The 24,106-nt window shown below is 45.7% G+C and overlaps 1 protein-coding gene and 2 long non-coding RNA genes across 8 annotated transcripts in view; 1 reads left to right on the plus strand and 2 right to left on the minus strand.

Moving 5' to 3' along the window:
• Nucleotides 1–1,462: 1,462 nt before the first annotated feature.
• LOC147651711 (uncharacterized) lies at nucleotides 1,463–3,422 on the minus strand. The gene is made up of 2 exons (XR_015290464.1): nucleotides 2,883–3,422; nucleotides 1,463–2,768 (listed from the first exon to the last, which is right to left on the minus strand). It is a non-coding gene; the product is annotated as an uncharacterized LOC147651711 (long non-coding RNA).
• Nucleotides 3,423–3,478: 56 nt separating this feature from the next.
• Nucleotides 3,479–23,785, plus strand: LOC111933124 (uncharacterized). Of its 2 annotated transcripts, XR_015290463.1 has the most exons (7): nucleotides 3,493–3,592; nucleotides 4,708–4,789; nucleotides 7,786–7,852; nucleotides 7,980–8,132; nucleotides 17,141–17,260; nucleotides 19,640–19,738; nucleotides 23,392–23,785. It is a non-coding gene; the product is annotated as an uncharacterized LOC111933124 (long non-coding RNA). The 2 variants fall into 2 exon arrangements; XR_002866524.2 differs by lacking the exons at nucleotides 7,786–7,852; nucleotides 19,640–19,738; nucleotides 23,392–23,785 and adding an exon at nucleotides 14,526–14,646 and having other exon boundaries at nucleotides 3,479–3,592.
• The window catches only part of EIF2B3 (eukaryotic translation initiation factor 2B subunit gamma), a 99,466-nt gene continuing 80,780 nt past the window's right edge, over nucleotides 5,421–24,106 (minus strand). For all 5 annotated transcript variants that reach the window (XM_086902185.1, XM_023932519.2, XM_086902184.1 and 2 more), the window contains 2 exons: nucleotides 16,059–16,162; nucleotides 5,421–5,637 (listed from right to left, as the gene is read on the minus strand). In XM_086902185.1, the coding sequence (XP_086758311.1) occupies nucleotides 5,585–5,637; nucleotides 16,059–16,162 (157 nt within the window). In that variant the 3' untranslated portion in view covers nucleotides 5,421–5,584. The remainder of the gene's footprint in view (nucleotides 5,638–16,058; nucleotides 16,163–24,106) is intronic.

Below are 24,106 nucleotides of genomic sequence, written 5' to 3' on the forward strand. Positions count from 1 at the left end.
TGTGCCTCTCCTCCCTTCCCCAGCACCCTCCAGCACCCACAGGTGACATCCATGAGGGTGGACAATGACAGGCCTGAGGAATAAGGGGCAGACCCCTTATTCCATGTGCATCCTTCACCCACCTGGTCTCCCAGGGACATTCCCAGGAGCCTCCTGTCCCAGAAGTCCCTTGCTACAGGAAGAATAGGGGCTATGAAGACTGGAAAGGACATCATGTGAGAGAATTGAGGAGTGATCCCCAGGTGATGGGGCGGATGGTCTGGCCACCATCCAGAGCAGACCGGACTCCTCACAGAGCAGTCCCAGCCCCTTGCATGGAGGGAGCATGGCTATGGGGGCGGGGTGCATCAAAGCCAGCTGTGGATCAGCAGTGGCTGCAAGCAGAGCACGGCCAAATCCCTTCTTCCCGGCATCCGGCACCAACCACCCTCTTTGCAGAAAGGCCCAAGCAGGGGAAGATGTTGCTGTTGCTCAATGACCCTGTGAGGGCCTGGGTCCTTCCTGGTGCTGCTGGGAATGGCTGGGTGACATGGCTGAGCTGCCAACCCAAAGAGCAGATGCCATCATCACCATGGTGAGCAACCTCTCATGGATGGCACAGACTGGCCAGATTTGCCTCCTCAAGTCTCTGAACCTGTCAACAGGTGATTCATGGCTTTCCTTGTCTGGGAACACAGCTGGATGCTTTGGGGAACCCTGGTGCTGGGGTGGAGATCGGAGCACCAGTGGAAGGGGCTGCAAGGCTGCCCACTGACCATCACACCCGTCACCGCTGCCAGTGCTCTCGGTTGGTTGCTCCTCACCATCCCCTCCAATTCCCCCAGCGCCAGCAGGCGGCTGCATCCTGGCCCCGGCGCAGGTGTTCGCACCGGAGACCACAGTCCTGGGGAACGGTGCTGCCTTCCCTGCCTGGGGCAACCCGCATCCTGCCACAGGGTTAAACTCCCCAAGGAAAGGAGGGAGGAAGATAGGAAAAACAATCACAAGAATTTGTTTCATGCTGCCTGGATCCCTCCCCGCACACAGCAGTGTTTTTGGACGGCCGATTTATAATCAGCAGTGTGGAATGTTGTAAATTAAATATTTTTAAACAACTTTGCTCTCTCTCTGGTTAAACATTTCAGAGATCGCTCTTTCTTGTCTGTCTCTTGCTGGGTGGTCCCTCCATTCGCCCGTACATCTTCCTCAAACACAATTAACCATTTAGATGTTGCACAAAGGAATAGCTTATGCATACAACACCAGTCGCTCGCTGCTCCGGCGCTGGGGGAGGGAGGCAAATAAGAAGGCAGCTTCTTTTATTTTCTACTAAAAACAAAAACAAGAAAATCCCTTTTCCCTTCCCAAACTATCCCATTTTTCCTTGAATTGTAAAGGCACTGATCCAAGCTCATCAGCTGTCTTGGTCCTCAGTCCAACAATCCCCTTGCCGTCCCCCATCCCCTGAAATTCAACATTAGCATTTTAAAAGCCTAAAACATACAAGTTTATTTAGACTCAAGCTCTCCCAAGCTCTTGCTTTCCATATTTATATACACACGTATTTTAACGTATATAAAATGTCTGTCTATAGGTCCTGGAAGGAAGTTCCCGTCTGCCGGCCCGTCTGGGAGGCACAGGCGCGGCTGTGGACCTTGGCTCCTGGGAGATGGAGTGCAAACCGACAGGATCCAGAATCAGTCTCCTGGCTGAGAGGGAGCGAGCCTCGGTGGGCAGGCTGCTGGGGTGGGGTGGGGGTGCTGGGTGCTTGTGAGGGAATCTCCACATCCCCAAATTAACTCTGCAGGTGGCCCAGTGAGAAGGGCCCTGCGCTCTGCGCTCCCCCACGGATGGGACGGGCTGGGTCGGGGCACAGTGGGCAGCCTGCAATGCCGAAGGCCCCAGCCCCGCCCGCCCGCTGCAAGAATCAATCCTTTAAAACAGATAACCAAAGGCCACAGGAGTGGCTGTGTGTGACGGGAGGGCAGCACTGCGGTGTCCTGGGGCTGGATTACACCACACACTGTGCGACGTGCGTCTGTCACACCACTGCTGCCGGCACAAGCGGCTCCTCTGCGAGCCCCACGTGGGGCTTGATCTCACTCTGCCCCTCACAAGACATTGGGCAGGGACCACAGCAGCCATTACTGGCCCTCACTGGGGACTTGGGCCAGCGTGAAGACAGTAAGGCACCTCAGGAAAACAATGGTGTTCCCCAGACCTGTGGGGTTTTATTAGGAAAATTCTCATCTCTGGACCAGCAAAGTCCAAAGGGTGGACAGGGGCATAGTGAAAAGCACTCTTCCCAGGCAGCCAGAGTAAGGACAGTGGGGTGCAGAAACCAGCAAGGAAGCCAGCAGGAGCATGGCTGTGCACAATCAGCCTTGGAGACTGAAGGCAATAAAAGATTGTCAAGTCTTTCTGATCCCAACACAGAGAGGTTCATGAGAGTCCCACTGCTAGGGCTGCACACACAGTGTCAGCTGGATAGGTGACTGGGGGAGCCAGACCTGTGCACCTGAGACCATATGACTGCTCAGGTTCTGCTCTCATCTTTGTGCCCAAAAAATTGTCCCAAAAGCAAGATCAGAGCTGGGTGCAAAATTTTTGTCTCCATTTGAACCACCGTGGGGGTTGGAAGCCCACCATCCCTGGGAATGGCTGGCTGTTTGTCTTCACCTCATGTGGCTCTCTTCCAGGGCTGCCAGGAAGATGGGAGCCATCCGCTTTGGTTTGACTGCAGAAGGGATCAGATGAGCTGCTGCTTCCTGAGAGATCTCAATAGCCACCTACAAAAGCAAACACAAGCTGCTGAGGGAGGTGAGCCACGGCTCTGGGTGGCTTCAGCTGCCCAACAAATGTGTCTTAAAAATGGGCTTGGCTGCAAAAATCCTGGCAAGTACCTGGCTGCGAGTGAGGGGGCAGAGCTTCAGGTGCCCCTGTCATGGTGTGCCAGGGGGGAAAGACCCACAGGAAGAAGTGTGGCCAGGTGTGCATGCACACTGCTCTGCACCCACACCAACCCTGCTGCCCTGGTCACAGGAAAAGCCTTTTGGGAGCAGCTGGCAAAACACCACGCAGGGAAAACCGCAAGCCAGTGGTCCTGCTGGCCATCACAGCAAACCTCTGCTTTACCCCATGCAGATCCAGCATGTGACAAACTGCAAGAGCCTCTTCACAGCAACCCTGGCATTACATCTGCCAAGAAAGTGTTCAGGACAAGTCTGTCCAGAAAGAGCCAGCACCTACGGAGCTGGAGAACTTTCATCTTCAGAGAAATGTTGCCTATATAGCACCACTTTGATGCCAGTTAACACCATGATGGGCACAAGCTGTAATGCTCAGCTGGCTGGGTGTGACAGAGCAGCTTATTTGTTTCTGAGAGGTGCTCCATTCCTCAAAGTTGGTGAGCAGATTGTACCAGTAACACCTTCCAGAATGTCTCTATGACCTGGGACCAAACAGTCATGTCCAAAACTACCTGGCAACAGAACTCCATGCCCTCAGTCACCTCCCCAGTTTTCTCAATGACTGTAACATCACTAGGTTTGTGAAGTTGCCTGACCCAACCCATCACATGCTCACCTGGTGATGACAGCAGCATGGAGACCAGGTTAGATGAGGAAGGGTTAACCTCCCAGTGCCTGCCTTGGGATTCCTGAAGGCCCTATTATCCCAAACTATTTTTCATAATTACTGCCACACACGTAGACTACATCAAGAGTGAATCTTCACTTTGATAATTTGTGCTGTGAAATCTCACTTTGGGATCTACTTTTATCTCACACCAAACACCTGCAGGTCGTAAAAGGCGAAAAGGAAAAGAAAATGCCTCAAATCCCAGCCAGATTTTCAAGTGTCAGAGAACACTAAATTAATGCTAAATTCTAACCGACACAGTAAAGAGCCCCCCACCCTCTTCTTAAATTAGCCAAACAAAAGGACTGAGACTTTAACATATAATTAAGGCACAAGAAGGTAAAGCTGTGGCTGCTAAACAAGGCAATGCAGACTTTTAAGAAGTTAAGATGTATCCTAAAAACCAGGGGGAGAAGGCTTTGTGTTTCAGCAAAAGGACTGTGAGTAAAAGTCCCTACAAACCTCTCATGGCTTTGCCAGCCTTCTGGTAAAATGCAAAGCCAGGTAATTACACTCCACTCTGCTTCTGTTTCTACACACCCAAAATGGAGCCTCTCTCCCTTGCCGCACACAGAGACAAGAACTCTCTTTAATTAACCTTTGTAAAGCCTCTGAGATCCTTGGATGAAAAAGGCTCTGTATCTTTGGAACATGTTTGCGCACATACGTGAGACAAAACCTCCAGCACAAAGCTGGAGCTGAACTGCAGTGCATTTCTTCTCTGCAGCTTGTCACAGGCCTTGAAGCTCATCCTTACCCATAGTTTCCATTCCAATCTGGTCCTTTAGAGGAAGGATTTTGTTTACGAAACTCAGGGAATGTCTGGATTATAATCTCTCTCCTGTCAAATTAACTAGGAAATGGTAACTCTCCTCAGGGGTCACGGATGCCCATGAAGCACACATTTATCACTTCAGTTAATGAAATACCATCCCTGCCAGTTGCTGTAAGCACCTCTGGATGTCAAACTGCCAGGGGCAGATAAATGCCCCGTTCAATCCTACTACATTCTAATAAACAGCTTTTAGGTAGGAACTTGTGTCCAATTTATAAACATTAAAGAACAGCTTGTGTTTCAATCCAATCCAGGTGCTTTACAATCCTGGCACAGGCCCTGACCACAAGGCTGTGCATTTCACATTAGCACGAACAACTCATCTCAGAAACACAGGTACAGTCATCCACGGATCATCCAAGTGTGGGGAGAGACCTCTTGTCTGGCATTAGGAACAGTGGACTGACAGGAAGAACCACCAAAATAAGGCAGGGAGTACCCACTGTTTACACCTCATGTCCCCTTCATGCTCCACCAGCCCTCACATACTTGCTCTTGGGTAGGATTTCAAAGTATCAAACCAAAATCAGCCCTGATGGAAATGGGTGCCAAACTCTTTGACTGCATTAGAGAGGAGAAGAGGCACAGATTAAACATTTCTGTGCTGTGGGGCAGCATCATGAGACACAGTAAGGAGGAGGAGGCTGACGAAGCTGCCGGGCTGCAAAGCGCAGCCGGCACCGCCGCTGTTCTCGCTGTCCGCCTGCTGTGTTGATGAGATGCACAAGCAGCATCCCGAGCAGTTTCTCCCAGGCTCAGGGACGGTGGTGCAGGACTGCAGGGACGTGGTTTACACCGCAGGGAGGGCGGCTAAGTCATTCTTTGGAGTGGGCACAGTCTGTGTGGTCCCCGCTCTCCTTTCTGCTGGAAAAGTACAGTGCGTTGGCCGGGCGCGCAGGAACCGATATAACCCGGCACAAACCCGCGCGCATCCCAATGAGGGGGGAGGGGCTGACGGACACTCCGCTCTGCAAATACTTCTTTATTAAGACATAAATATAAAGCTGAACAGGAAAGGAGCAATGACAGGGTAAACCATGCCAGTACTGATCTGTACGGATGATCTTACGATGCTTGAACATCTGGTTCTGCTGCTGGCTTCCATAAAATCATCTTTAAAAGCTACTTGGGTTATATCTCCATCAGCTGTTCGGTGCCCACAATGACTTCATTAACATGTTTGGCTGAAAAGAGAGAGGGAGAAAAAGAAGAGCAATTGAGTTTTGCAGAAGAGATTCAGACCTTGCGTTTTTCAAACCTGCAACTTTAAAACAAATGAGAAAAGCAGATTCTGGGGAACTCAGAGATTTGCTGGACTCCAGCGTCTCTCCGACAGTATCCCACACACATGGTGAAAGCCTAAACAACTGACTAAACATCACGAGATTTCTCTAATGAGAGTTTTCACATGTATGTGTCACTAATAAACAAGAGAGGCCCTACGGAAGTCACAGCTGCTACTGACAGGTGTACACCTAGGTCAAGGCAAGGAACCATCAGCATCCAACATGGAGATCAGACATAAAATTAAAGATCAGTAATCCACCCTGGCCCTAATGAGCACTGTCTGCCCCAAACTGCTTGGAGCACCAGGGGTCCTTCACTCAGGCAGCGTGAGATCCTCTCAACAATCTCAACTCAGTCCTGACAGCTTAAAAACAAGAGGGGTTTTTTGTGTTTTGTTTTGTTTTCTTTTATTTTTTCTTCTTTTTTTTTTCTTCTTTTTTTTTTTTTCTTTTTTTAAATTTAAACCTGACCCTCCTGTGGAGTAAATTTGTTGGAGGGGCAATTTCTGCAAGGTCACTCCTTTGCCTGTTCCCAGGAGCTTTGCACAGCCCCAGTGGACACATTAATGTGCCAGTCCCTGCCCCAGCACTGTTAATGCACTGTACTGAAAGAGCCTTGCCTTTAAAATGCAAAAGCAGCTTGTCAGGGAAGGACTGCAAATAAAGGATCTAAAGCCAAAATAATAAAAACACGCAACTGAAAGCCCAGTGCCTAAAAAACCCAAGCATTCTGTCTCAGAGCATGACACAAAGCTGGTGTGCTCAAAGTGGGTGTCCTCAGGGTACTGTGGAGGAGGTGGTGAATCTAAACTGCTCTCCAGGAGCTGGACACCTATTCAGGGGGAGCTCAGGTGGTGTGTCCCATGCCCCTAGGCTCTTCATCTTACCTCCTGGAATTAGGAATAACAATTGGCTCTGGAGCCTGGGATAAAGTGTTAAGGCCTGTGAGGAGCTGGGATACACCAGTGGAGGCTGTGGTGTCTCCCACACCTTATACAGCAGTGCGGGTAGATAGCCAAGGATGATGGAGATGATGAATTGTGTTTTATTTACCCACTTAAAACTCCTCCCTGTAGGGGAGTGGATCTTGCAAGACTGCTGCAAAACAACAAATATGCCACCTTTAGCTAAAGGAAGAAATTCCTGGCAATCCCCAACATGGTGCTTCTCTTGGTTTAAAATTCAAGTCACAACCCTTGTACCATGCAAACCATTGCTCCAGTAACAGTTTGATAAAATTCTGTTGTATGAACTTCAAGGAGTTTTGCACTGTGGCAAGGTAATTTCTCACTACAACCTCAATCCCACAGTAATATGGATTATATGCAATCTTCTCAGCCTGAGGGACAGAATATGCAAGTCATACCACTTCCTTTCAGTGACTCTTCTTCGGGAAGGCTACAATAAGGAGACCAAGGGGTTGCTTCTCACCTGCAGCATCAGACTGTGACATTTAGCTCTTTGCTCAGGGTACTAATCATCAACCGATAATTAGTCCTGGAACCTCACAGTAACATCCTGGAGCTCAGTCTCCAGCACTTTGGGCAGGATGAGCAGAGGTGGATGCAATGCTCAGGAAAATGAGGGGCTGACTGTACAAGTGCCAGGTGCAAGCATGATGTAGGTAGCACCACACAACTTCTCCAGCAGAGCTCTTGCCAATAGCCCCAAGTCCAGCCTTCAGCGCCTCTCTCCTCCTGTCCCAGACCCCACACAGCCTTGCCAAGGTACCTCAAATCCAACCTGCAGCATTTCTTGCTGTAACATTCCTCACCCCCAAACAACTTTCCCAATATATCTCAACAGGCCCTGTAGCAACTCCTGTGACTCCATTCCTGAACCTCCTCCAAGCAGACTACCTATCATGTTGATTTCTATGATGTGAATAAGACCCTGGCTACCATCCAGTGAGAGTAATTACATTATACCTCTGCAGATTAAACATGCCTTCATCTAGGCTTATAGAGAGCCATGTCAATTTATGGTTCTATATATAGGTTATCTGTAGGAATACATTTTAATAAGGAACTTCTTGCTTCATTTCAGACAGCATCCTCCATGATCCTAAATGTGCAGAGTTGGGATGAGTCCTGTCACATACCTTGCTGCAGAGGTGATAGCAGCTATTTGTATTTTGCACTGACATGCTTGTAGCAGCCTTATGGTGTCTTATATTTTACACCTGATGAGTTAAAAATGTTTTTTGAGAATGGGTGAGTAAGAGCATTCCTGTTTTACAGATGGGGAAACCAAGGCAGCAGTGAGTTAGAGAGTTCAGGCAGCCAAAGCCACATGGGAAATTGGAGCCTGCATTCCTGCATCTCTCATCCCTGTGCCTGTTTCATCTCCTCCTTGATCCCTGTGGCCCAGATTCCCCAAAGTGGGCACACACGGTATGTCACTGCTACCTCAGACTCAGACAAAATCACCAAACTGATTTCTTCTCATAAAGGCTTAAAGAAAACACATGAATATGCCTGTCTAAAATCTTCGAGAAGGTTTTTAAGCGATAAAGGGATTGGTTTTGCTAGAAACAAAGCCCCATTCCGTGCCCCAAGGGGATGTGATAGGCAGATAAGGATTCACCCTGCTTCCCTCTTCCATTCCCAAAGCCCTTCTTGTGGAGCGAAGGGAATTCAGACTCCAGTGTGTGTGCCAGAGAGCTGAGCTATGGATAGCGTTTCATTATCAGACGTGGCTGCCAGTTGCCAGTGGCTCTGGCTGGTACCAGCAAGCTCAGTTCCCGCAGAAACTCTGCCTGAAACTCTGGGGGAGGAGGGAGAAGTACCTCACATGCTTTGCTGTTCAGCTCCCTTTCTCCTTCCCCAGCTCCCCATTAGGGATTTCTTACCAGGCTGCCTTTTATCTGACACTGGCAGGGTTACAGATGCATTCAGCCCACAGAGAAAGAAGACGGATTAGAGAAAGGACTTTGAGAAAGCCTTAAGAGTTGGACTCTTCAACCTTAAATCATGTTCAACTAGATCTTCTCAGATTGGGAGCATCTGGTGCTAAGCAAATCCAGAGCTGATCAACACATTCAACCTCCTGATTAGCACTTTGCTTCAACTTGCTGACGCAGCCCAGCCTGAAGTCAGCCTGGGTGCTTGAACTGAGTGTCCACGGAGACTTTACGGAGTGTAAATCAAAAACCTGTCACTCGTTATATATGCATTCCTGCTTGGGAAGACATTTGTTTACATATACTGTACACTAGCCCCTTAAAAACATACGCACAAGGCGAGCTAGAGAGCAGAGCAGCTTTTGGTGCTTGGCTAAAAACAAATTGTAATGCAAATAAACAGAGGGGCGGAAATGACTGCGCAGCCCAGCACAAACCCCACCAGCAGGCTGGGGGCCGGGGACCCAGCGCTCCCCAGCCTTCCTGGCAGGTTCCTGCCAAGCCGCTCACAGAAAGGGGATGCCGGAGCATTCCTTTAAAAGCCATGTGAAAGCATCTCCTTGTTGTTTGCTCAATTAGCCCCAGACAGATTGCTGCTGCTGCTGCTGGTGGCAACGCTGGGTTGTAAAGGAGGAGGGGAAGGAGGGGAAAGGGAGGAAAAAAAAAAGAGAGGAAAAAAAGGGTTAGGGCCTAGGCCCAGGACCACCACGAAGTTTCAGCCCTCAGGGGCTCCAGAAAACGTTCAGTTTACTCACTCAATTACATACACTGTTTTATAAACCCTTTAAAATAAAATAGAAAACAGTCCCTGGCACAGAATTACTGCTCTATTATACAGCAGTGATGAAAGCCACTGCTGTGTATTTGCTCTCTTTAAAGCAAGAGATAGTTTAACTTAAAAAACTAGGCGGGGGGAGGGGTGGCTGCAGAAACGCATGCACGAAAACACGCTGTGGGTGGTTCCCACCACATTCACCCAGGACAGAAAGGATCAGAGAGTGGGAGAGAAGAGCAACTTGTCTCTGCAGTGATGGTTGGCTCTGGAAAAGCAGCCAGGTTGGGGGGGGGAGAGGAACTAAAGGGGCTTAAGGGGATGGGAAGCAGCTGAAGCTTGACTTTGGGAGGCTGGAGGGTGTTTTAAATTACATGTACAGATAAAGAAGGGAAGCAGGTGATGGGGGCTGATTTGTTTGTGTTTACAGAGCAGTGGGACTTTCCAGTCAAGGCCTGTTCTCTCCTCAGCCAAGCTTTACTTACATGATCACTGGAGACCAGGGTGACCACACTGTGGCCCCAAAGGCCAGGTGTGTCTCACAATTTCTCCTAAGTGCCAGGTCAGCCCCACTGTGCAGGCATCAGTTGAGCCCATGGGTCCCCAGCAGTGATGATCTCCATGAGTGTTCCAGCTGCTCCCAGGGTGGGATGTGTAGCTCACCCCAGGGGTTGGTGGTAGGTTCAGGCAGATCACTTCTGGACCATAGCTGGAGCCTCCAGCCCACAGAACAGGCAGGCAGTAGAGATCTTACTTCTGCCTTACATCCAACAACCACCAGTTGTCCGTGCTGGTGGCCTCATGGTTCAGCTGAGGATTTTTTCATAGCTCAGCCAGAATGAATCCCTTTGCTCTCAAACCCTTTTGGGGAATAGATGTGTCTTCACAGTGTAAAGTAACAGTGATTCAGTGCCCAATGAGAGATGACTTTACTGTGGCTTGGAACAGATAGACTGGGGGAGTGAAAGAACAGGAGGGAGATGTATGGGAAAGTGATCAGTCACTGTCTTAGAAGAAAAGTTAGTAAAGAGAAAAGAAGACCCAGAGCTATGGATGCACCTAAGATAGCAAGCTCCTTGGGGAGGAAGTCTTCCTACTGGGACTGAGTCCTAGCAAAGTGGGTGAGAAGGGACTGGATTATATCCATCAGTGTGCTCCCATGGGCTATCCCCCCTCTCACAGCAAATACAAGCAGAGATCTCAAAACAGCAGTTTGACTGTCCACATCTTAACTTCCTGATATGATGGCAGAGGTGCCATATTTGCCTGCAGCACTGGACAAAAGCCCTTTTCCTTTCTCAGCATACGTTGGGGTGTTCTTCCTGGCTCTTTAATGTGGCTGGGCTCTAGTAGAGCAGAAGTGGTTATTTTCTCTGCATGGAGTATGTAAAAATATTTCCACAAGGTTATGAACTGCTGCCTTATGGGTAGACTTCAATATCAGCATGCTGCGAATGTGGCAGTACATTTAACTGGCTAACTCAGGAAGCCTCAACTTCCCTGGCTAGGAATGACAGTATGCACAAGTGTGACAGTCCCCAGCAGCAGAAGGGAGGACAAAGCATCGCTGGATGGATATTCTAGGGAAGTTTTACGCCACTGCTAAGGCCAGAACTCATAAACCATTTTTATACATCTTGGAAAGGAGGCTTATTAGGATTAGTTAGCAGTATAGTCACAGCATAGTCACTGAAACAAAAATGTCAACTATTTAAGAGATGCCTGTTTTAACTGCCAACAATATCTTTGTCATGGACATTCAGTAGTTAAACTGCTTTAGTGAGAAATCTTACCAATCTCTCAGTTTTGCTATAAATTCACACCATTCCTACATCACCTCCAGCTCATTTTGCACCCCTGTGCACAATATACATGTGTGCACTGTTTAGTCTGTGTCTGTTCTTCATGAGCTTTCATAACTCCCATCTGCACAGCAGCATGCTTTCTGATCCCAACCCTGTGTCGTGCTAAGTGTTTTCAGTTCCTGAAGACTGCAACAGGAGGTACGCAGTACCTTGCAAGAGCAGATGCTCGCCCTTACTTGAATGCAGTGAGAGCATCAGAAAGCCTCTCAGTTCATTTCTGTCCCTATCCTGTTAAACCTTGGTTTATGTGAAGCCTCCTCACAAGCAGGGACCCATTCACATGTGAAGATTTCATAAAAATGTACCTGCCTTCAGAGGATGACATTAGAGAAAAATGTGCTCTTTGGCCCTCATTAAAGTAAAACAATCTTATTCTGTTTCATTGAGAAGTCCTGGGACTCCAAGCTTGGAACAGGACTTGGAAAATGATTGGAAACGGGAGCCAGTCCTTACTGGATATGTGCCTTTTTCTCTTCTTGTGAGAAACCACACAGTTTTGGCTATGTGGTAAGCCTTTGAAAAGAATCTGAAGTTTGCACATGTTCTCAGGAGGGCAGCTAAAAGCTCCAGAGACAACAGTGAGCACTCCTGACCATGGAAGTGCAGCAGGCAGGCAGGGCTTCCTCCAAGCTGTATGGACCAGTGGAGCACTCTGCACAGAACCACTCCCCTTAGGTGCCCATTATGAGCCTGCTCAGGCATAAGAGAAAGGGATGCAATCCAACTGAAAGCAGTCAGAGAATGAGTGCCAGATGAAAAAAGGAGCATGGGACTGTTAGGCAAGGGGACTGGAAATAGCAGCTATGGTCAGACCAGAGGAAGTGTCAGGTGGGTGTCTGGGAATAACTGAGTAAGAGAGAAAAACAAAAGTCTATATGGGAGAAAGACTAGGAGAAAAACCAAAGAGAAGGCTAGGACTGGGATGAGCCTGGTGCTAGGACAGAGCCAGTCAGTGGACAGCTGTGAAGCAGGAGTCAGGATCAGGTAGGACATAGATCTAGTTGGAGCCCCATGTCTGATGCTGGAAATAAATATGCAAACAAAACATCCTTGCCCCAGTGACAACAGAGAAGAAAGCAAGGGATAAGGTGGTGAATTTTATACCAGTTTTGCTAGCTTTATACTTTGTGTGAGTGTTTACTGTCTCTGTTCTTGGTGTTGCTTTGAAGAAAGGTTAGGCCACTTTACCTTGAAGAACAGTTAGGCTGCTTTACCATATACGCTTGTTCCTGGCTAACCGCTACCAGATGTTCAACGTCCTCCCGGCCAAATCTGGCCGAGAGACTCCTTTGGGAGCTGTACTTATAGTGACTCCAGGCTCATCTGACTCCTTGACTGGTCCATCACCAGCACTCCCTCTCTCTAGTCCTACTTCATTGAGCACATGCTGCTTTTGAGCTCCTCTTTAAAAGCAGGTTTATCAAAAAGATGGCAGTGTAATCTTAACGACTTGTCTTCAAAACAGTGATTGAATGCTCTGTGCAATGATGTTCTTTCAGAATGTTGTCTGCCATTTCCTATTCCTCTAAAAATTACTGCCTTTTTCTTAGGTACCAACTTGTTTTTCAAACTGCTACCTGGTGAGGTAGCTTTCACAAAGCCCATCTGCTAAGCTTCTGCTAGCAAATTCCTTTAAGTATCAAAGAGGAAGGAAAGTGGAAGCTTCCAAGGCATGGTAATAAAAGCAGTAGGAGAATAGTAGGGCTCTCAGGAGGCATGGCTTGGAAATCCAGAAGTTAAAAAAGTACCATACCTTGACTTCAATAGAGACATTTAAAAATACTGTCTCTGGCCAGTTCTGTGACAGGTCCAACAGGGCTGAAGTCAATGCATTGGATGACACTGCTGACAGTTAACTGCACTCCTGTGTTTCCAATTTTCTTAATTAGTTTGAAAATACCAGGTTGCTTGTGATCTACCCCTGTAACCAGTGTTGGAGTATTCCCTCTATTTAGGTGTTCAGAGATTTGCCAAGCCCATTATTAAGTGATGAGGTCTCCCACCATGTCCCCAGGGAGATTATCCCACAGCCTACCAGACCACATCGTTAGGAAAATGCTCCAGATAGCCAACCTAAATTGTGTTTAATTCAATCCCATTACTCCCAGCTGTACCATTTGGACCACCCTAAATATACCCATATTATTCTGCAGAAGGAGAAGGATGAGAGCTGGTTTAAGTTACGTTTGCCTATCATTTGTGGTAGCTGTTCTCCTGCCATCCTCCTTGCATAGAACTGGAATTCATTTTAAGAAAGGAGGTCAGTGCACCACTGGCTCAAAGAACTCTTGTACCCCAAGTTGCCTGGGCAGTGTGGCCAGGACTCATATGGTAGAGCAGGGAGCACAGAGCCAGTTCTGCAGCAAAGTGAACTGTGGGATCTGCTTGGGGCTGTGTAGTATGATTCAGGGATATTTCTACCTTTGATGAATCCTGGCTGATGTTCTGGAATAAGGGATGGCTATATTTTTATTTTTTTTTTCATATTTCTGGGAAGGTGTATGGAGTTTTGCTGAGGAGGTTTCTACTCCCAGAAACTGGAATGTGTAACTCCCAGACTAGGGTCAGCAGCCAGCAGCTACTGCTTATGTCTGCTGAAGGGTGATCAGCTTGCAAGAAAAGGTGGCTCCTACCCAAGTGAATTAGGTTTTTTCATAACCCAGCCATGGAAGCTCAGGTTTGAAGAAGGAAAAGTTACCAAACAGAAAAACACAGCCAAAGTCTTGATGAAGGGGCAATATAGAAACAGATTTACAGGGCCACACCAAAAGCTTGGCACAAGACACAGGAAGTCTTGGGCAGGGGAAAGGAAGTCATGACATGCTTTCACAGCAAAAAAGAGAAGACCCAGTTTACTACAGGACCAGTCAAGGTCAGAAGAGACATGCTGGGCTGGAAAGACTCCATGGTGCAGGAAATAAGTCATGAACTTCACAGACAGATCCCAGACCACCAAGGTAAACCTGACCCCCAGCCCAGAGAAATTCTAGACTGGTTAGGAAACTGAGGCAGAAAAATGAACTGCGGCTTTACTATTTTTTCTTGTTCAGCATAATGGTGTATTTATAATCTACTTGAATATGTCTCTGCTAATGTCAATTATACATTTCTAAACAGTTTAACTAGAGAGCCCCCAGCCTCTGGTTAACCCAAGAAGTGGGTTTAAACTTTGGGGAGGGGAGCAGTGTAATCTCAAGAATAGACAAATGATCCATGATACAGCTCTGTTACTCTGTTACATATACAGACCCTGAAAAATACTGAGACAAGGATGACAAGGACAATCAAGAAGAAAGACCAGTTTTCATACTACAATGCAGACTAGGATCTGCACCCTGGAAGATACTTCCGAAGCAGCTGTGATCAAGGTCAAAGGGTGATATTTCTGTTTGGTATCATCTACTAAAGAAATCAAATATATTCCTATTTCCTAAAATATCAGCTAAATTTACACTGTGTCCTCATAGTTCACACTGCAGGTTAACAACCAAAAGTGACCCAGTTCATCTCTCCTGGTAATTCATGTACGTGTGTAGATGCAGCACTTAGGGACATGGTTTAATGGTAGACTTGGCAGTGCCAGGTTTATGGTTGGACTTGATGATATGAAAGGACGTTTTCAACCTAAATGATTCTATGACAGGGGGCAGTGAACACCATAAAGGACATTGATTCAGACTGGTGTGATGGGCAAAGCTATGAGTAGACATAGTCACACAGAGACCAAGACCACAGTGATCTCGCTGTGTTACCTACAGCATCAGGGTTTTGCTACTATCAATACTTTGTTTTCATGAGTCCTTTTTATTTTTAGTTTCAATTTAAGGAAAATTTGTCATATGCAAAGCTGACAATAGGTTACGCTATACTACATTATGTTCAACCCTGCTCCGTATCAAGACACTTAGATTTGGGAATCCACCCACAAAGACAAAGGAAGCAAATAAATCCTGATCTAACTAAATAACTTCACATGGAGCCTGCAAAGGAACTCACTTTTGTCCTCAGTCCACACACTGGAGCAGGGATCTGCCAAACCCCAACCATAAATATTCATTAAAAAGCCTCTGCTTGGGATGCAGTCACTGAAACAGCCATTTCCTGCCCATTATCTCTTAGGGCAGGAAATCAACAGTTCCACTCATGCGGTTACCACCAAGCCCTCACCACGCGCACTCCCACTGGATTGGCTGAACCCTGTATAAATGAGAGCCACGTAGCTGTATCCTTTCTGAAGCCCCAAAATAGTACTTCATGGCAGTAAAGCAAATCTGAACGTGGCTGCCCTTGCATTTCATATTGAGCACAGCAGCTCCTAAAATGATGCTCCACCTTGAGCTTTTGCTTGGAGCAAAGTGAATGGGAGCATACTGGCACTGTGGGTTGGGACCATGTACAGAGAAGAATGTTTGTGTGATCAATAATTTGCCTGCTCTGCCCCTATCACTGACAAAGATTACTAGTCAAAATAATGGCTCCTTCTGCTGAGGACAACCTCAGGCTGATCTAATTGTGGTCTCTGGGAAAAGACTGTCTCAGCACCCAAGCTTGTTCTTTATAAGAACAACAGAACTCTGCTGCCAACTTCAGAGGAGCAAGCCCCTGAACTTATGCCAAGAAGCTGTACTTTCCATGAAAAACAAATCCTGATATTATAGGACACCCCACTGTAGAACTGCCACAGTTTACTAGCACTTCATGAAGAAGCAGGAGTAAAATCTCAAGGACAAAGTTCTGAAAATTATTACAAATGCACAGTAAATACAGCTTTTGTACTTACCTTTGGTTTCCAGCCTCTGATCACTTCCAATCAAACAGTCCTTGATGTCTGCACCCTTCTCAATCACAGCATTATGACAAATAACACTGCCCTGAAGACAGCACCTACAACAAAAACACATGCAAAGCAAGAAAATAATTTAAATAACAGGCACAAAACAAAGGTATCTGCTGGAATATCTAATGACTCTGTGACATGATCCTGTAAGTAGGTTCAGTTCAGCTCTTTTCTCAAAAACTCTGTTCTCTTGATCCTCACACCCAGTTGCTGAAAAAACTTAAATGTCAGGTGTCAGATGGGGTTTGCAAAAAAGAATTTGTAGTTTTATCTCCTGTTAGAACAGCTTTCCTCTACATTTCCTCAACAGAATAAAAGATTTGGGACCTGGATCAAGTCTTGTATTTTCCACAGACAGTCTGGGTAACTGTGGGGGTGGCTTCTCTGCTCAGATCCCCAGCTAAAAACAGGAGCTGCAGCCCCTTCTTTCTCTGCAAATTTTTCTGAGCAGTTTTATACATTCCAGCTTGTCAGGCACTAAGAAAAGGTGGAGAGAAGGGGCAGATCAATAGCTCAGCTGGTTGGCTTTGTTCATGTTACATTCAAGCACCCAAACATGATTATTCTGCAGTACTAAACCAATGAAACTCACACTAGACCTACACTACCTGCCTTGGGTATCTTCACGCTCATGTTGCCTTTGACACTACTAAGTCTGAAATGCTACACAGGATGGAATTTACCAAAAGCCACCTTATTCCAAAATGTATTTGAATCTGTAATAATCAGCTTTCAAATCTGCCAGTCCCACTGTCCAGAGAGGAAAGGAGCTCAGAATCCAACTGCTGGGTTTGTATCTTCTCTGCTGAGAGGTTCTGAGTTACTGCATTGCTCTGAGCCCCTTCTTCCAGTAAGCTGGAATTTGTCAGTCTTTACTAGTATCTGTGATGTGTCCTGAAATGCTGTTCCCTCAGCATGATGAGTCATGTTAAATAGCATTAAATGTAATTTCTTTCAAAGCTACAGAGAAGAAAATAGCTGTGAATCAAATGTTTCTTTCCTTATTTTCACATGTGCCAAGGTAGAAAGGAGTCATTGAAGGACAGAAAACGCAGCTGAGATGTATCTAAAAATACTAACACCCATTGAAACCAGCTGATTGGGAAGAGGGTATAAGCAAGATCTATAATCCTGGAGAGATGCAGGTAATCTGTTCCCCCTAGATAACCCAATATCAATCCTACTGTGAACCATAGCATCTCATATCTGCTTCCCGGTATTTCTGTCAGTATTAATTCTAATAACTGTGAACATTATTGTTCACCAACAATCAGTTGTCCAACAACTGATCTCTGTCAAAACCAGACATTTTTGGCTTCAGAGACCTTCTGCACAGTGAGTTGCACAGTTTAATGACCTGCAGCCATTCCCCACCTTGATTATGGGCACCATCACTCCTCTCTGCACTAGTGAAGCACAGCTGCAGTGTACCATCAAGCTGGCTTGTGGACAGAACTGTTAGCCTGGAGTCTGGACTAACAGAGGGGTTTTGGTATCGGGTCAAAGCCCAGAGCCTCAATTCTGTATTGAACGGAGTGCTGGTCAGGCAAGGTCCTCAGAAGTGTGAAACATTGATCCTCATTCCAGACTGCTGATCCCAAAATTAATTCATAGTATTTTCCTGCTTACACAACATTATTATCTAGAACAAAGAATTTATCGTTAAATATATTACAATTCTGTTGCTTGTGTGAGTCACAGCAAAAAACCATCTGCCCCACAAAACCACCATTAATTCTGCAGGAGTAAAAGCAATAAAACTGGACCTCAGTTGCAGTGGTTCACAGTTAAAACCCCCCGTGAACAGACTGTCCCCTCTGAACAATTATTCTTTTAACTCACTTAAACTCCCCCTCTGCTGACCTATAAGGAGGCAATATGAGCAATTATTCTTCAAGCAACCAGCTCAGGTTGCTTTGGCAAGGTTTTTACTAACATGTTAATAAGATAAAAAGCGGCAAAGATACACAGCAGACCCCTGCCTGTCTTTGCTCTCACACTGTCATGATCTGCTTCCTTTCCAATAGCCTTGTGTGCCTGCACAGTGACTCAGGCCATCGTCCTGTGCAACAGCAGCTGCTGAGAACAAGAGCAATTTGGCATTTATGCCAGGCTAAGGAAGGGATCAGTGGAAGCGGGACTGCCCACTGCTGCCATCCTGACTTAGCTTTCAACAGGACTAGCAAAAGGAATGGGAGAAGTTGCTCATTTCCCACTGAAATGGCTCCTATCCAAAACATGCGTTCCAGCATACCTCCTCCTTCATTGCTTTGAGCCAGTCAGATGAAAGCCTTCCCCTGCAAACTTTCAGGTTCCCACCATCTATCATTTCTCCTGAGCATGAGAGCAGCTGTGAGTGCACTGCACCTCTCAGCATTACCCTCATGCAGGAGGATATTCCCCAAAAGAGAGGGGATTTAAGCTGTCGGTCTGGAGTTCAGGCTGGAGAATACTGCATGTGTGTTCAGAGCCTACTTGAGCACAGGCTTTCAACTCCCCGAGAAAGAATAGCATTGTAACCAAGAAACTGCTGATGACATTAACATCAAAGATAATGGGGGTTCCTGCCAAACCATTTTTTGGGAGGGACAGGCCAGGGAACCAAGATGAACTTGTCTGTGCCAGGTGCTTGCAAATCAACCCTTCCCTGGTGCCAGGGTAAAACAAAACCCAAGAACTCCACCACCCCAGGAGTTTCTTAAAACTTATAAACCCAACCAACTGCAGAAGTTTTAAAGCCATACAACGCTCAGATTACCCCAATCACACAAACCAGCAGCAAATCCGGCTTTTATTGCTCAAGTGGAACAAAACTTCAAGAGATAAAAACACAATTTGTGGGTGTTCCCTTCACCCGCTGACAGATGTAACACAGCCATTTTGAAACCACTTGTAAATGCCTTTTTTCTTAAAAAAAAAAAAAAAGTTGTAAAGCCTGCCAAGAGAAGTATTTTTTGTGTTTATTTAATTTTTACTATTTTTTTCAAGTTGAAGAGTGAGGAATAAACTTTTATTCTCTTACAGGGTAAATATCAGATCTGATGGCACTGCTGTAGTCTCCTTGGCTAAAATGCCACCATAGTTCCTGCCTTCCATAACAATCAGGTGCTATTAGCCCTCAAAGGTGCTCTGACAGCATCCAGCTTCATCAGCTCTAGTGTGTGTGTGCATATGCACACATTGATGTACTGCTTTATAATGCAAACCATATTTATTTTTTCCCCTGAAAATGTAGTATATTTTTAAACTTTTCAGCACGGTGAAAACAGATATCTCCTGACCTTAAAATCCAAAGAGCATGTTCAAACCCACAAGAGGAACTAATTTGGGGCATTTGATTTACGGCTGAAATTTCAATTTGAATTTGTTTTAAGTGTAATCACAAACTGAAAGTCTGGCAGCTGGGTGTTTTTCAGAAAATAAATAAAAATATTCAGTGTGCGTCTGCGTTCTAGAGAGAGCATTTTACAAGCCCAGTCCTGTAGTGGGAACAGATGTAGCTAAAGCATTAATTTGTTCTACAGGTACAACGTGCAAATGGGAGCATATGAGAGTGTGTGCCTGTGTCTGTGTCTGTGTGTCCGCTACGTGCCTGCATCTGAGAGACAGAGCCTGACTTTGGGGTGAGTTTTTTTGAAAGTGAGAGAACAAGAGCAAAAGGAGTAGTGGCCAAGGAGGCATGGGGGGATTACAAGGATTTAGGTCTTTAAACTGCAGACCACCTAACAAGATCACTCTGAAATGCCACTAATTTCAGTTAAGGCCACAGACCTCCCTTCCTCTGCCCTCCCTCTCTCCCCCATTGTAAACAACTAATCCCAGCAGAAAACAACAGAGAGCAAAATGTACACACATTCTGCAACATTCCAGGTCCTTCTTTATCTTTTATTTATTTTTCTAAAAGGTCAGCGTATGTATGGAGGGAGGGGGGAGGGGAAGAAAGCCAAAAAAACCTCAAGTCCATCTCTTGTGTGGGCTTGAAGGAAGCTGGGAGAAAGCAAAGTCCAAGAGCACACAATATGGAGCTTTTATAGCACAGCAATTCCTGGACTCAGCTTACTTTCCCCTCCCTCTATTTGTGGCAAAGTCACATAGCTTTAAACCAAAGGACAGGGTGGTCGATTACATCTGAAAGAAATGTAAAGAATTGGGAAAGAATTCCATCTCCTGTCGAAATTATAAATAAGGAAGTATTAATCCCAGAGACAAGCTGATTTATGCAGCCTTGGAACTGCTGACTTTCAGCCCTAGTATCGGTCTATAAATCAAACTCTTAAATCAAGTGTGTCAATCGCTGCAGCACTGTGATACTCAGGCAAAGCAAAGCACCTACCACTGAAAGCAGGAAGATTGCCAGGGGACTGAGGTGCCATACCCTCCTTAATTTTCTAAAGTGTAAATCTGAGATCAAACATCCTTTGGGGGAATGGGAAATCAAAATACGCAGTGCTCAGCACACCGGGAGCAGGCAGCAGGAGACCAAGACACAACCCCCTAATTACAGGCTACCCACTGATTATTTAGGACTCTGTGATTAAAGTGATGAACGCTCCTGGGAGAAAGGGGCTTAAGTAACTGAGGTCAAGACCTCAACTGCAGCTCTCGCCCTGGTTGTGCAAGCTTAGGAAGGTATGAATGTCACAGGTTTGCCTTATAGCAAATCTCCTGAAATGCCAATGGAAGTTATCCAAGCCTGGTACTTAATCCAATTGTGCCAAAACCCTGACATAATCTCTGTTGGGCAGCAAGGCAAATGAGGTGTCTATAATGCAATGCTTAAAACTGTAGACTCACAAGAAAGCCTGGAGCACAAAGCCTAGGACAGCCTGTTGGTACCGCTCTGCCGTGCCAAGAAGTCGGGTCTCTTGTGCCTCCAGATGAGCAACAAAACAGAGAGACTGATGCGGGAGTTAAAAGCAAAGGGTGACATGCCTAAGCAGCTACTTTGCTGACTGAGAGGTAACAGATGTGAATTCGCCTGGGAGCAACATCCCCTTCTGCCCTGACCAAGAAGATAACAGTCACCACAGGCACCTTAACAACACTAAGAGGTGGCAAGGAGTCAGGAAGAGCTTTAAAACATACCAGCAACCCCTGAAGGAATCCCCTGCTAGCTAGTGAACTGGTGGCTGGGACTCACGATCACAGGGATGAGGCACAAAGACCATGGAAAAACAGGGGAGAGGCAAAAAACACAATTAGGAAACTTGGGAACCTAAAACGTTGCCTTTGCCAACATGCTTTACACACCAATACATTTTTACACCAACACACTCTTACACATGAACACAAGAACTGTGGGCACTATGAATCTCACATTATATACTCAAGTAAATACCAAAGCCTGCAATAGATGCCAGCAGTACATGCTATAATTTATAGATACATTTCAAAGCAAGCATTCGCAAGTGCATTTGGGCTTTGATCTGCTGTTTTTCCCCTTGGGGGTAACAAAATCATTCTACCAACCCCTCTAAATTCTTTGCCCGTCTCTGAGGGTGTTTTCACTAAAGAACTTGTTTCATGTCTCTTTTCTAGCCAAGCTCATCACTGTGGTATGGCTCCTTTACACTTCTTCCCCACACCCTAAACATTTTGCATTACATACTGCATATACTTGCCAGCACTCGTATTTTCCAGTGAAAGTTCAACTGACCTTAAAGGATTGCCTCAAACCTACCTTAATGTGTTAATTTATTAAGTGAAACTTAGGGTGCGGGAGGTCGCCAGGAAGGTCATGCCTCACCTCTGAAACTTCAGCTACATCCAGCTGATCTTGGAACACACAAATTGGTGGGCTTTTATGTAGCCGCAAGCTCGGGGTTGCACACTTCAGCAAAAGTACACTGCAAGGAGTTTACACCAGGAAACCCCTCACACAGGAAAATTGACAACCCTCTGGATTCTCTTTTGCAGAGTCAAAGGGCCAGGTCCTACACAATTTTACAGACACTTCCCCGAGGGCCAGGAAAAGCTACTTGTGTCTATGTGAAGGAAACAAAGCAGGAAAATTTTATGTTCACTACCACCTCTGGGTTTGCTTCACTTTCCCCCCAGCTCTCACAGTCAGACTGAGGTAACAGGCACAGTAAAAGGACACCTTCTCTGGGGTATTTGAAGCACAGTTCTGGGTTGAGGGCTGTGGCCCTTTGTAAGACATTACTGGTTAAGTCATTTTCCATATCATCTGAGCTAGGTTGACGTGGAAAAGTTTTTTGTAAATGTCATCCAGGGCTTCTTAGATCTAAGCTGAACTTAGATCTAAGTTAGATCTTAGCTGAACCCATGTCTCCTCAGGAACTTAAGAGGCACACTGTGATAATTTCTTCCTCTTCTGTACCCAGGTGGGGGAAGATTTTAAAGAGCATCAGAGACATTCACACCCAGATTCCCACCAAAATCCAACAGCAATCAGCTGCTTGTGAAAAATCTCCATACTCTTTGATTAGACCCATGTGGTTACCAGGAGACAGAAGCTAATTTATAGCTCTGAAGTCAGACATAACCCTGTCCACCTGAAGCAGCAGATCAGCAGAATGAGAGGAGATATTTTAAAATGCTACTTTTCAGGGCTCATCTGTGCTTTAAGTTCAACATTTGATGTACAAGATGTTTGTAAAACTGGGACGAGCTCCCTGCACTATTAGGGAGTCTGCATCTGAGATTAAAGAACAGGTGATTTCTTTAAGACAGATTGATGTACCAGGAAGCTAGCCAGAAGAAAAAATTTTTGGAGGAGCTGCTAGTAATAATGTTTCAGACACTCACAAGATAACAGGTATTATATGAGAAATTTCCTCAGTACATTGGATAGAGTAGAATTCGACTTCAGTTGAAAGTAATTGAAAACCAGTTCCCCAAGTAGCTCCACCCCTTCCTACTTACTACCTTCCTACTTTGCACTTTCTTCCTCAATTCATCTTCCTGAAAGCAAACTCTGCTGGCCAGAGGTTATCTCTATTCAGTGTCTTACATAGCATTTGCAGTGAATTAAATAGTAGAATGAAAATTATAATTCCTGACCAAAAATGTTCACACTTTAAAACCAAGAGTTGTGACAATAAGGACAGAACTGCTACATAATCCAGAGAAGTAAGACCCCTTGTTAGAGGCAAGAACTACAATACACATAGTTTTCTTCATTAATTTAATTTTAATCTATATCCATGATATACTTTATCAAATATTTAAGATGAGCATGTGCTTTTTCTAAATCAAGTTCTCACTTTTCATGTGCTTTCTATGATATCTATTCTAAACTTGTTCTTTTTTCTAGGGAGACAAGGAATCAATTGGCAGTGTGAGACAAAGCATCCAGGAAACAAGAGCCATCTTAAAAAATGGTTCAAGATACAAAATGTTTGGGAATTTCAGCATCAGCAGATCTTTATTTTCAGCTTTGCAAGCTATGGTGCTGAAAACAACATCACCTCCTCACTCTTTTTCATGTGGTTATGTACTGTAAAATATGTTGCCTTGGCAGTAGGATCATTCCTTTGTACTGCCATTGTCCAAGGGGAAAAAGACTACTTATGCACTGAACCTCTATAAAGACTCAATTCCACCCTGGTTTTAATTATAACTTTCTTCAAACCACTGACTGTTTCTACATCAGGTGATGATTTGGCACTATTGAGGAAACAACCAATAAATTTCACAATCAATCTGCAGTTAGTAGTCAATCTAGCTTGTCTTGCTTGTTGTTTGCTTCCTTTGTACATTTTCTCATAGAAAGGAGCAATAAATTTAAGATATGTGGTAAACTAGAGTAGCCTTGACCAGTCCCACGTGGTCTCTCTCCAGTCCCCTCACTGAGCAGAATTACAGCATCTGTCCACCTACTTTCACACAGGTAGCCAGAACACCTTTAACAAAATACAGTTCATAATTTACTGTCTTCACACAACTGAAGAAGGACAATTCCAGTTTTGGCAGACAAAACATTTTCAGTGCCAGTTCTTTCTTCACATATCTGGGTACTTTAGTCCTTC

Source organism: Cyanistes caeruleus, chromosome 9 (assembly GCF_971803275.1).
Source record: "Cyanistes caeruleus chromosome 9, bCyaCae1.hap1.1, whole genome shotgun sequence".
Lineage (NCBI taxonomy): Eukaryota > Metazoa > Chordata > Aves > Passeriformes > Paridae > Cyanistes > Cyanistes caeruleus.